Below are 13,251 nucleotides of genomic sequence, written 5' to 3'. Positions count from 1 at the left end.
GGAGTGCATTTGAGAAGTCAGACGTTTGATGCACTCCTCTGTCTGACTAGGAGGGAGTGGCAGAGCTGGAGTACAAAAGAAAGAGAATAAGAGACAGAAAAAGCACCAAAAAAGATTTTGATGAAGGAGAAAAGTGCAGTGCGGGAACTTCCCATGCTGAGAGAGTCTGGGTGTAGAAAAATTCTTTGTATATAAAGGGGCTAGACTTACCCAGCACATGGGGAACCACTACCTAAAAACACTTAAGAATTGTAAAGGGATCACAGACACGGATGGAGAAGCAATATGTTTAATATACTTACACACTATTACTTACAACTGTACTAGGGATGTGCATGTGTTTGAAAAGCTATTTCCTATGTTGTGTCTTCAATATGGCGTACTATCATTGCTCAATAGTTCACACTAGTGGCAATACTGACCCTGAAAATAGAAGAACATTTGAAAAACCTGAATCAAATGAAAAATACTGGAAATTAAACAAAACGAAAGGTTTTGGTTTGCACGCTCCTATACTGTGCACCTTTGGAAAGAAAGACTAACTCAACCAGGGGCGTATCTGGAATCCGGCGGTAGGGGGGGCCAGAGCCAGATAGGGGGGGCACATTTTTGCCTCCCTCCCCCCCCCCCCCCCCACCGCCGCCGCCGCCTCTCTCCACCCCCTCCCCGCCGTCAACCCTCCCCCGCTGCTTACTTTTGCTGGCGGGGGGCCCCAACCCCCGCCAGCCGAGGTCCGACCCACAATCTCCATATTTCGTCTTCCTCCGTGGCCATGTGCTTCAAGGAAGTAACGCTGCAGTGCTGATTCGTTGAATCCAGTTCGGCGTCTGACGTGCTGCGACATCAGACGCCGAACTGGATTCAACGAATCAGCACTGCAGCGTTACTTCCTTGAAGCACATGGCCACGGAGGAAGACGAAATATGGAGATTGTGGGTCGGACCTCGGCTGGCGGGGGTTGGGGCCCCCCGCCAGCAAAAGTAAGCAGCGGGGGAGGGTTGACGGCGGGGAGGGGGGCCAGGGTGAAATCTGCGGGGGCCCAGGCCCCTGTGGCCCCACGCAGATACGCCCCTGAACTCAACACACTGTCTGTTTTCCACAAGTCTTCAGTGAAGTTTTGGCTGCAGCACCACACAAGAAACACTGTTATTTGGGAAAGAATGCAAACCTATACCTTGGGTCTTGAAGGGAAATTGTTTCTCTCCCCCCCTCCCCCCCCCCATCAAAAAACCTGCCCTGGAGCTGAGACTACATAGGTTAAGCGACAGTTGAGAAACATCCGGAGAAAGCTAAAAATACTTTGTGTGCCCTTAGATTACTATTCGGTTAGCCATTACTTGCTTTAGCTGTGTTTTGATATATCTGGGATTGTGCTGTGTCAGCATTATACTTCTGTGACAGAACAGTGTGTTTTAAGCCAGTAAATTGAATTGGGTATTTCCTAAAGTGTATTTCTCTAGTTTGGCCAGCAGGTGGTGCATGTTTATGTTTTGAAGCTGCCCAACTTGTGCGCTAGGATGTACACCAGATTTCAGCAAGCATAAGTTCTTGCTCCCAACGCTGGGCACAGGAATCCAGTTAAAGTGCTCTCAGCCCGGAGAGCCCTTTATAGAATAGTGCAGATTTTTTCCGTCACCTAAATTTTGAGTGCCATTTACTGAATCTGGCCATACATGTGCAGTTTTGGAAATGCAGCACACTGTGCGATGTTGCCTTCCTCACCTTATCCCTGTCTTGAGAAACACATCCACTCAAAGCAAGTAAAACACATGCACTTTTGTCTGCAGCAAAGAAGTCATATTCAAAAAGCCATTTTACCTAAGTAAATTGTTATTTACACAGGTAAATGCTTTTGAAAACAGACCTTGGAAAAATAAAAGATGTCATCCAGTACTGCTGGTCTATCTAAATAATACCTCTCCAGGTCTGAAATTGCCAAAAACGATAATTTCATTATGATGTAGTAGTCGTTATTTTCCTCTGACACTGGATAGTTGCCCAGCACTCATTTTCTCCCCGTTCTGCTTGGGACTGGGAGACACTGCTGGAATAAGTGACATGTTCAGTACAGCTTCACTCTAGAACCCTGTGGAAAGGGAATGATCTTACAGAGACAACCTCTGGCCAACTTCGAGATGAAGGATAGATCTGTGAAAAATTCGGCTCCAGGTTTGTTCGTTGCCAATGTCTGAGCCTAAGCCTCGGTTCATGTCTCGGTCTGCTCTTGAGGAGCACAGTTCCTCTGCAGATATTCTCCTAATGCATACTGAGAGATCCTATTTATGTCTGTGCTCTCTGCAGAATTGCATTCCATTTGTGAGGATTGAGACACACAAACAAGTCTTGCTTTCAGGCTCTACTAGGGTTCCAGTTTGTTCTTCCAAGAAAGTGCCTTGCAAGCCTGCAGGCCTTTGGTGAGGGAACAGTCACTTAGTATGCAGCGGCTTAGCTGAGATGGGGTCCATGATATGGTAAATCAGGAGCAGGAAAAGGCTTCCCAGGAAAATGACACTCAGCACAGAGACCAGAAAATAACGTCCAATGAAGAAAGTGTCCACAATCTAGGGTAGAAGGAAAGCCAAACATTAAACCCAGTAAAGTTACAAAACATTTATTAATTGTATTACTGATCCGGGCATAATTAATGACACTGAGAGGGAGAGTTACCAATGTGGGCTACTGTTAAAGACATGTCAATATGTGTCGACCATTATACACAGAATCCGGGGTAGAGATAGTTAAATGTTTCAATCACATCTCCACCTTCCTGCCTGTCCTTCAGGATATATATGATATAAATGCTTTATGTCTGTCTGCATACATTTTATGACAAAAATATAATTACTGCTCTCTGGACTAACTCCATCTGGTTTATAACTTTTTGAAGCTGCAGTCCTCAGAATTGTACACAGTACACCAACTGAGGTCTCATCAGAGATTCATAAACAGGCATCATCACCTCCTTTTTCCTGCTGGTCATTCATCTCCTAAGGCAGGGTTTGACAAATCCTGAGTGCCAACCCATGGTGCCTAGAAATTATATGCTGGCACCCAGGATTTCGTGCCCCCAACTCTAATTTTTCTGTAGAGTTGCCTCAAACAGCGTATTTCCCGCTCCCACACCACGATTCGGCTCTCTGGAAGCTGGAGATGTACAATGCAGGAAGTCTCATGGTTTCAAGTCTTCTGGGGCTTAAAGCACCAGCCTGAAATTCCTGCACTGTGCAGCTCAAGCTTGCATACACAGCCAAATTACAGTGATGGAATAGGAATCATGCTGTTTCTTCTGCAAATGCAGTCAGCAGGTGAGGGGACTATGCGTTAGTGTCAGAGAGTGGGTGAAGGCTGGGGAAGGAGGTATGAGTGAGGGACAGGGTGAAGGCTGGGGAAGGAGGTATGAGTGAGACAGGGCGAAGGTTGGGGGAGGTGGTATGAGCAAGAGAAAGAGTGAAGGCTGAGTGAGACAGTATGAGTGAAAGAGAGAGACAGGGTGAAGGCTGGAGGAGGTGGTATCGAGCGAGAGAGAGTGGGTGAAGTCTGGGACACTCACATTAAGATAAAGATTTCCACACATTTACCTGAATTTCCTTTACTGGAGCTGGGGTCTCTGTGTCTCGAGGAAAGAAAAGCAAGATCAGTGTAACGATCAATGCAAGGATGAAGATGAGAATAATGGAGACTCTAAAACATAAATGGTGAGAAACCAAACCTGTGAACAATTCTCTCCAGCTTTAAATCAAATTTAGAAGCATGAGCTCTAAGTAATACTAGTAGGAAAAATAAAGGTCTAACAGGCTATAGATGAGACCTTTTTTATGGCTTACTTTTCATTCACTGACAAGTTGAGAAGAGTCATATAAAATAAATCGCTCTCTTACACGGCAATCTATTTTCCCATTAATTCCCAAACATTCACAAAATGTCGATTCTCCAACCCAGACAAAGCAGCATATACAGCAAACAGCTGAACCAATAAATTATAACACATTCAAATTTCCCTCACAGGGTCTGAGGCTGTTCAGATATATCAGCCACACACACTGGCTGGAAGTTACCTCAGGTACACAGCAGCTGATGTTGTGGCCTTCACACATAGGGGCAATGGCTTTAAGTGACAGCACTTAAAACTGCTGTTTGGGTGGACCCAAAGAATTACCTCTCTCAGTGACCCCAGAGATGAAATTCAAGAAAACAACTCTGTACTTGAAGTTGCAGTGTTTTGTTTTTACCAGTACCAAGTTAGGTTGTGAGGAGGGAAGGGGTGGGGAAGGATCCTCTGAGATATCCCTTAGCTCTGTCCAATCTCTGATCATGATAATTAGGGCTAATAGATAATTCAGAACCCCTCCTCAACAATGTTGGGAATCGAAAAATATCTGCTCAGGAGCTGAATTATCTGACCATTGCCATCCGCTGTAGACAGAGAAATACTGAGCATTCTGAGATTGCAAGGTGTCTTAATAGGGCAAATCATTCAGAATTACTTTGTTTGTCTGTCTGCATCTGCTGCTTGACAGGCACAGCCCACAAGTCCTATACTAAGGAATTAAGTCAGTTTACTGGTACAGGTTTCTCACAACGCTCTTAGCTAGGGGATACTAGGTGGGGGATCTAGAATTTTCCTTTAAAAATTTGTTGCAAGGTACATAGCTACGGAAGTACCCACAGACAACATACATGCTTTATCTATAGATAACAGGATGCTTAGAAAAACATGAAGATTGCATGTTTCAATCTATGCACATATTTTCTCTTTTCCATCCATCTCCATCCTCAAGGATACACTCATGCAGTGGCGTAGGAAGGGTGGGGCGGTCCGCCCCGGGTGCACGCCGCTGGCTCCGTTGGTTCCTTGCTCCCTCTGCCCCAGAACAGGCTGCTTCCTGTTCCGGGGCAGAGAGAGCAAGGAACCAACGGAGCCGACGCAGCTCCCAGCAACGTGGACTCGGGGGCGGATCGGCCCTCCCACCCGCCTCTCGCTTTTAAATCAATTAAAAATGCGCTGCGGGGGGGGGGGAGGGTGCGCTCCGGAGGGGGGGGGGGGGTGCTCAGCAGCGTCCCGCCCCGGGTGTCAGCCGCCCTCGCTACGGCACTGCACTCATGTAACACCTCAGCCAGCTAGATCCCTTTGAAAACCATCCTCTAGGAAGGCACTACTTCAAACAAGCTACGGCAAGAAATTAACTGAAGGGCTGCATGAGTATGAGGTGGGGTTATACACTTGAGAAGGAAGAAATTCACTCAGCATGAGACTTCACCCCTCTTCCCCTGATAAATTGTTTTGTAAAGTGAATGTTTTTCCCTGGTAAGACCTACAGGAATTTTATAAGCTCACATGTCCATTTTTAAAGCTAGCTGCAACATTAAAAATATGCTTATATTCACTACTGCTATCTGCGTAGGTGGCAGCGCTGAATATCCTATACATATAAGGGATAATTCGTTCAGGAGCTGCCTAGTTTCAGCTAGCAAGAATTTATTTATTTATTGCATTTGTATCCCACATTTTCCCACCGTATGGCAGGTTCAATGTGGCTTACATAGTGCTATAAATGCAGTTACAAAATTTAGATTTGTAGAAGTCTAGTACATAATACAGAAGTACAATAAACGCTTAGGTTGATATATTAGTATATTGTGAAAGAGGTTAATATTTCCATTTCTGAACTTTTCGTGATGTATAGTGATGTGGAATTAGGCAGATCCCGGAGGGAAATACTTCTTGAAAAGATGTGTTTTCAGGTTTTTTCCTGAATTGTAGGTACTTTTCTGTGAGTTTCAGGTCTTTGGGTAGTGAGTTCCAAAGTTCTGTGCCTATAAAGGAGAGGCTGGCGGCATGTGAAGATTTGTATTTTATACCTTTGCAATTGGGGTAGTGAAGGGTTTGGTAGGTTCTTGCTGCTCTCGTCACGTTTCTTATTGGTAGATCGATAAGTTCCGTCATGTAATCTGGTGCGAGTCCGTAGATGATTCTGTGAACTATTGTGCATATTTTGAATGTTATGAGAGCGTTAATAGGAAGCCAATGTAAGCTTTTTAGCAGGGATTTCGCACTTTCGAAGCGTGAATGCCAGCAAATAGTTGTCTTCTAGTTATTTACACGCATAAATGACCCCTTCTAGAATAAAGACTAGCGCACGAGTAAATGTCTTGATAGCGTATACTTTGCCGGTGGGCGTGAACATAGGCGAATTTGGGCAGTACGTGGGTGGAGTGTACAGATAGGCAAGTAAATGACAGAATTCTATATTTATTTATCACATTTATACCCCACATTTTCCCACATATTTGAAGGCTCAATGTGGCTTACAATAGACCGAAAAGGCTATCGCCAGTCCAGTAGTTATACAAATACAATAGATTGTAGTGGTCAGAGTGGACAGTAAGAACAGGGTATAAGGGGAAAAGGGTAAAGGTAAGAGAGTCCAAAATAGTCCATTTATATGCTGTTTTGAAGGACTTTGGGTTTTATGTTGGAGCCTGGGGGTAGGCCTTCTGAATAGGCTGGTCTTGAGTAATTTCCTAAAGTTGAGATGGTTTTGGGTAGTTTTGACAGCTTTTGGCAGTGCATTCCATAATTGGGTGCTGATAAAGGAAAAGGACGAAGCATAAGTGGATTTATATTTGAGGCCGTTACAGGTAGGATAATGGAGATTTAGAAATGAACGGGATGTGCTTGATGTATTCCTAACTGGAAGATTGATTATACTTTACACATGTTCTCGCATACACCTAGGTGCAGGCATTTACGCCAGCTGGTTTAAGCAGTTGAACCTAAATCTACGTGCGTTGCTTGGCCACTTACGTTTGCATTAAAGAAAACCAGATGTTGACTCTTCTTTATAGAACAGGCTTCAAACAGGCACCTGGCTAACCTCTTAACCTAGGTGCCCAGTTATATAACTATCCACACCTCAATCAGCTGCTAACCTTTTAATTTCAAGTTTAATAAGAGCTTGCTATCCCACCTATCAGCAATACCAGCTAGGCAGCTTACAGACTACATAGTAAAAGAAAAAGAAGAAAAGAGGAGGGAAAAACACAGACAACCAAGAGGGGTAAGGGGGCAAACTACAATAATCATGATAGGAAAGCGGAGGAAAAGGAACACACACTAGGGTAAGGGGACAACCCAGGGATCCTAAGGTACCTGCGTCTGATATCAATGGAATACTTTCTGGAAAAGGTGAATTTTCAGGTCTACCTTAAAATGGTCCAAGGTTGACTGAGTTCTGAGATACTTAGGGAGATGGTTCCAGAGCTCAGGACCTTGCACTGAAAAGATGCAATGTCTTATCTTCACATGAGGGTTAAAGGGTCATGGACTTGATATACCGCCTTTCTGTGGTACAACCAAAGTGGTTTACATATTCCATGTACGTAAAACTAGGTAAAACACTTTAAGTGGGTGCAAGAATGGGGTAAACTGGAGTAATACAATATTAGTTATATTGTAAAATCTTAGGCTGTTTTGTTGATGGTTCAATAATATTTTGTTTTTTGATTCGGTTGGTTAATGGTTTGTGGATTTTCTCTGCTCTGATTTATAGCTCTAGGCCTATGTGGAATCAAAGATGAGCCAGGGTCATTTTACGGACACAACTAGCTTATTTATAACTAGATAAAAATACAGCGTCAAGCTTATATCAAAATTAAAAATGAAGGTTAACGCTGAAACTTACATAGCTTTTAATTTTCAAACTTGAAAACTTTTGATTCTACAGGACCAGACACTCTAATTTTTACCAAGGCCCCACTTCACCACAGACAATTTGTGCATGGGAGATTTAATTAATTAATATGATGTTCGCTATAATTAGACGTGAATTAAATTGTAGCAAACTATTTAATGATTATAAACAGAACTAATAAAGTAGCATTAAAAACCTGTCAGATGCCCCTGGGACAGGGTGGCCTGGCTCTCCCTGTTTTACAAAAATTTAATGTAGCCTAATGAGACACCTGGTAGACTGGATAAAGGGGACACAGTAAATTTACTCCTTTTCGGCTTGAACAGCAACTAATGGCACCAGTGCATTAACAAGTCCTTTTACCAAGCCGCGGTAAAAAAAAAAATCGCCGGTGCAGGTGTTAGCACATTGTTTAATCAAGGACTGCTTTTTTTATTCTCATTGCTGAGAAACAGGGGTGATATGATACAGACGTTCAAATATTTGAAAGGTATTAATCCGCCAACGAATCTTTTCCGGAGATGGGAAGGTGGTAGAACGAGAGGACATAAAATGAGATTGAAGGGGGGGCAGACTCAAGAAAAATGTCAGGAAGTATTTTTTCACGGAGAGAGTAGTGGATGCTTGGAATGCCCTCCAGCGGGACGTGGTGGAAATGAAAACGGTAACGGAATTCAAACATGCATGGGATAAGCATAAAGGAATCCTGTGCCGAAGGAATGGATCCTCAGGAGCTTAGTCAAGATCGGGAGGCGGGGCTGGTGGTTGGGAGGCGGGGATAGTGCTGGACAGACTTGTACGGTCTGTGCCAGAGCCGGGGTTGGGAGGCAGGGCTGGGGAGGTGAGGATAGTGCTGGGCAGACTTATACGGTCTGTGCCTGTGCCAGAACCGGTGGTTGGGAGGTGGGGCTGGTGGTTGGGAGGCGGGGATAGTGCGGGGCAGACTTATACGGTCTGTGCCCTGAAGAGCACAGGTACAAATCAAAGTAGGGTATACACAAAAAGCAGCAAATATGAGTTATCTTGTTGGGCAGACTGGATGGACCGTGCAGGTCTTTTTCTGCCGTCATCTACTATGTTACTATGTAATTTCTAGTCTTCTAATCACTTGCAACCTGAATTATAACTGAAACATTTCTCCACTGAGAGAAGGAAAGTAAAACGTCATACCTGGCAAATCCAGAGGTCCTGGATAAGAACAGACATAGCCACAATGCCAGCACCCAGAGCAGTGCCAAGATAAACACTCCGGTCCCCACTCCTAAAACTGTACCAGCCATTCTGTTCAGGGAGAAAATAGAGGCAGGCATCATCCAGACTGTCACTGAACTTTCAGAAATAACTTCATGTGCTCACTATAGTGAAACCAGCAAGGTATCAGCCTGTCCTGAAAGAAATGGTGTCAAATGGATCAGAGGAAGCCATGTCAACTGGGTTTTACTGAAATGCAAGCAAGGTGAACAGGCCTCTCTCTACTCAGAAAATCAAAGTGAAAGTAAATCATTTAAACAGCCCGATTCATCTAAACAAGACCAGCATCTTTTCAAGAAGGCATACCATAAACATCCATCTTAAATACTAAATAATCACTATACACGATCTATACAAAACTGAACTCTTCACATGACTGATTAACCTCTTTGCTATTAATGATCAAGCACTACCTCTTTAAACCTTGTGCCAAATAGGGTCTCTCTATAGTTCATGACCTAATGTATGCTACAATCCAATCTTAACTGGCCAAGTGCCGACTCCATCCCCAAATGCCCCCCAAATAGCTGGTATCCAGTTTGGCGCTAACTGGTCATTTTCAGTGGAACCATCCAGTTAATTGCTGCTAAAACTGACCAGTTAGCCCCAGTCAGGTGACTTAACCGACCAGAAGTTGTTTCTAGCTGGTTAAATCGCATTGAATATTGACCCCTAGTCAATTGGCTCAAAGCAATGTACAGCAATACCTCGGTTTTCGTCGATAATCCGTCCAAAAATAATCGTCGAAATCCGAAACCGATGAAAAACGAGGCAATTATTTCCATATGAATAAAAACACTGGAAAGCAATGGAACTGTTTGGCTAGACACGCGGGGTGATGCTCACAACGAGAAACGCCACACTGAGCAGGAGAATGCGTTTTTGCAAAATTAGCAGTGAGGTCACGTGGGCACGCCGACGAAATCTGAGACAAATTTTTCACGAAAACAATCGCCGAAAACCGAAACCGACAAAAGTCAACAAAAACCGAGGTATTACTGTATTTGCCTTCTGAGAAAAAAGAAAGATGCCTAACAAGATGGCAGTAAAGTGCACCTGAGACTGGCAGCCAAAAACCACCAACAGAGATACCAAGTCACACACACATTAGGCATGTGACACACACATTCAGCTGCCCTCACACGCCGAGCACCCCTCTTCACACACATTCGGGAACCAGGTCTCCTCTCTCCGTGGTCTGCCATCTCTCCTGCTCTCCCCGATCCACCATGTCTCCCCCTCTCCTGGCTGTCCAAGATCCAGCACTTCCTCAAACTCCACCCACCCATCCTGTCAAACTCATACCTGAGGTCACCACACCAGTCCTGCAGCTTTCCTTCTCTGGTGCCCTGTCCCCTTCAACACAACTTTCTGTCCCTTGAATGGTGAAAACGTTTCTAGCCCAATTCATGCCAAAAGAATAGCCAAGAATTAGCCCAACTCACACCAAAAGCAGTCCAAAAATAGCCCAGTGATAAAAAGCATATCATAGTGATAATAAATCAACGTCTTTATTGTGCTGTATTCTGTTTACATATTAATAGCAAGTTTTGGCAGGTAATAGGCATGTGCCAGGGTGCCCTTGGAGCTATATTCAGTAGTTTCAGTCTGTCATCTCCAAGCAGTGTATAGTGGTGGAAAGCTACTCAGGAAGAGTCTGCTGATGGTAGTAGTTTTGGATTTGGTTTTATTTTGGTTTTTTTTGTGAGGGCCCCACTAATGGGAGAAGGGGAGAGCTGTGATCAGTGTCAGGCTTCCATTAGGAAGCCAATGCTAACAAAATTGTAAGCTCTATGTGAAGCTGTACACAGCTTTGGGTGAATCCCTCATAAAGGAAGTGAATAAATCCCAATAAACAGACAAATATCAGCACACTGCAAGCTTATTAAATGGGCCCTGATACTGTAAAAAAGGCATTATTATAAGAAGGGAAATAGAAAAAATAAGACACTTTTTTAATTTGACATTTTGACAGTTAAATAACTGAACTGCCTGAATCACACTGGTGCCCTGTGACATTCAGCATTCTACGTCTGCTAGAACAAGGATTTAAGAGTGAGGTCCTCCAGAATTTTAACCCCCCCCCCAAAAAAAAAAAATACAAACTCATCAATTATAAGACCCCCACATTTTCTAAATATTAACAACTGTGTTAAGTCCCACCTTGTCACATTAAAACAAAAATTATTCAAATGAACGCTGGGACAGATGCACAAAGCATTTTCATATAACTGATATAAAATGGGCAATCAAAAATATAAATCCCATTATTATTTCAGACCAAACCAAACGCTGATGCTGTTTTTTTATCCACACCTGCACCCACACAGAAACCCAGATACAGAGCTGCCAAGCTACCCACTCCAGGAGGGAGACTTTTCGGCTGGTCCTGGTTTTAAACTTCCATCTCAAAGCAGTGTAGTATTTATAGACCATTATTCTATCCATTGGAATGCATAACTAAAACATTAGCGACACCCAAAGGGAGATTTTAGGCCATTCCTGGATTTCTGACAGCTGTATCCTAGTGCATTCTGGAACCTGCGACACCAATTTCAGAGTTTTTAGCGCACACTGATTAGCGTGTGCTAAATGCTAGAGGCGCCCATAGGAATACAGTGAAACCTCGGTTTTCGTTGAAGTCGGTTTCGGATTTCATTGATTTTTTCGACTAGAAATTTGTCTCGGTTTTCGTCGAAAAAGGACGTCCATCTCCCAATTTGTATCGGAAGATGGGCATCCTTCTTCCGATTTTGAGCGTCTTTGTTAATTGCCTCGGTTTTCGTCGGTTTGGGATTTCGCCGATTGTTTTCGGCTGGATTATCGACGAAAACCGAGGTTTCACTGTATATGGGTGTCACGAATGTTTAGTGCAGACTAAACACGCTAGCACGCATTTGTAAAAGAGATCCTCAGTAGCAAGAATTAGGACCTACAAATCCCTGGACTAGCCACTGTTCAGTATGGCTATTTTTATGCTTTGAGATGTAAATTGAAAGCCAAGTCTGGCCAAAAAGTTTCCCACCTGGAATGAGCAACTTGGCAGCTCTGCAGATGTTTATAACACAGAGATTGGCGCTTACAAATACGACTCCCCACCCCGGCGAACGGTGAAGCTCTGTGATGAACAATCTGCATTTAAACCTCCCCGGCACCTTCCTCCTCAGGAGAAGCCCTTGCAAATCAGTCTCATCCTACTTCCCAACCGTGCATATGGAAAGGAACAAAAGAACCGATACTGGAGACAGAGGCTTGAGAAGACAGCAGACTGGCTAGCAACACATGACACCTTGGTCTCTTGCTTCCAAGCGGCAGTAGGTTGTCAAGGAAAAGCAATCTACCAGAAAAAAAAGAAAGTATCTACACCACAGTGAGGTCTGGAACCCCGACAGACCACCAGAATGAGGCTTGGAACACAGCAGGAGATTAGAGAAGGTATTGGAGCCCCAGACTGCCAGTGAACACAGCGAGAGACAGTATTGGAGCCCCAGACTGAGGCTTGGAACACAAGGAGAGAAGCTATTGGAACCTCAGAATGAGGCTTGGAATTAGAACACAGCAAGACGAACTATAGGACAAGGAGGTTTAATAGAGAGGAGATGAAGTGACGTCAAAACGCTGAAACCATTTAGGTTAGTCTGAGTTTTCCCATTCCCCGCACAGCTGTCATCCCCGTATACTCAAAAACAAAGCAAGCAAACCTTTGAGCTGCTGTTGCATCTAAGTTGTCAGTGCTTTATTGTTGTTACTTAGTAGCATTTTTATTTAATCTCACTTATATTTTGAAACATGCCGGTTTGTGCAGGATACGGATGCACACAGAGGAAGCATAAAAACGGGATAACTTTTCATCGGTAGAGTAGTTATTTGTTATAACTCTTAATCAGCGGTCAGTTGGGGGGGGGGGGGGGGGGGGCTGGTTACAGGGACACCCTAGCATATGTTATATTCTTGCAGAGATTTTTTTTCTCCTGGTAATGGGCCACTAAAACAGACTTCGTGTTATGAGAATCATGTGCTTAACATTCAGAGTTTCTATCAATTTATTTATGACATTCATATCCCACATTTAACATGTATTAGGTTGAAACCTGGGAGCATTTGAAAGCTTTTTTTTTTTTTTTTACCTGTGCCTAGATGGTTTGTGGGAACTTGCTCCTTCTGTTTTGAAGAATGCAGTGGTGTATTATAAAAATGCACTTAATATTGTTTATTACTATTATTTACTACTGGTTGATATACAGCAGAAGTTCACGAAGAGGCATATTTTCAAAGCACTTTGGGAGGCTAAGTTCCATAGGTTTCTATG

The 13,251-nt window shown here is 43.7% G+C and overlaps 1 protein-coding gene across 3 annotated transcripts; it reads right to left on the bottom strand.

The window, feature by feature from the left end:
• Nucleotides 1–1,503: 1,503 nt before the first annotated feature.
• TMEM218 (transmembrane protein 218) lies at nt 1,504–12,312 on the bottom strand. Of its 3 annotated transcripts, none has more exons than XM_030221092.1 (4): nt 11,968–12,312; nt 8,862–8,972; nt 3,579–3,681; nt 1,504–2,561 (listed from the first exon to the last, which is right to left on the bottom strand). In XM_030221092.1, exons 1-4 carry the CDS (start codon nt 12,078–12,080, stop codon nt 2,427–2,429), a joined length of 462 nt encoding a protein of 153 aa, XP_030076952.1. In that variant the 5' UTR covers nt 12,081–12,312; the 3' UTR covers nt 1,504–2,426. The 3 variants fall into 3 exon arrangements, with proteins under 3 accessions (XP_030076952.1, XP_030076954.1, XP_030076953.1); XM_030221094.1 differs by having other exon boundaries at nt 12,042–12,311; XM_030221093.1 differs by having other exon boundaries at nt 12,026–12,098.
• Between the last annotated feature and the right edge of the window lie 939 nt (nt 12,313–13,251).

This window comes from Microcaecilia unicolor, chromosome 12 (genome assembly GCF_901765095.1).
Source record: "Microcaecilia unicolor chromosome 12, aMicUni1.1, whole genome shotgun sequence".
Lineage (NCBI taxonomy): Eukaryota > Metazoa > Chordata > Amphibia > Gymnophiona > Siphonopidae > Microcaecilia > Microcaecilia unicolor.
This window is presented reverse-complemented; position numbering and strand designations above follow the sequence as displayed.

Coding starts and splice junctions, on each gene's coding strand:
- TMEM218 (XM_030221092.1), bottom strand. CDS start 12,080: ATGCAGATTGTTCATCACAGAGCTTCACCGTTCGCCGGGGTGGGGAGT. Junction 8,973..11,967: donor TGCCAAGTTGCTCATTCCAG/GTGGGAAACTTT, acceptor CTCCCTGAACAG/AATGGCTGGTACAGTTTTAG. Junction 3,682..8,861: donor AGGACCTCTGGATTTGCCAG/GTATGACGTTTT, acceptor TTTATGTTTTAG/AGTCTCCATTATTCTCATCT.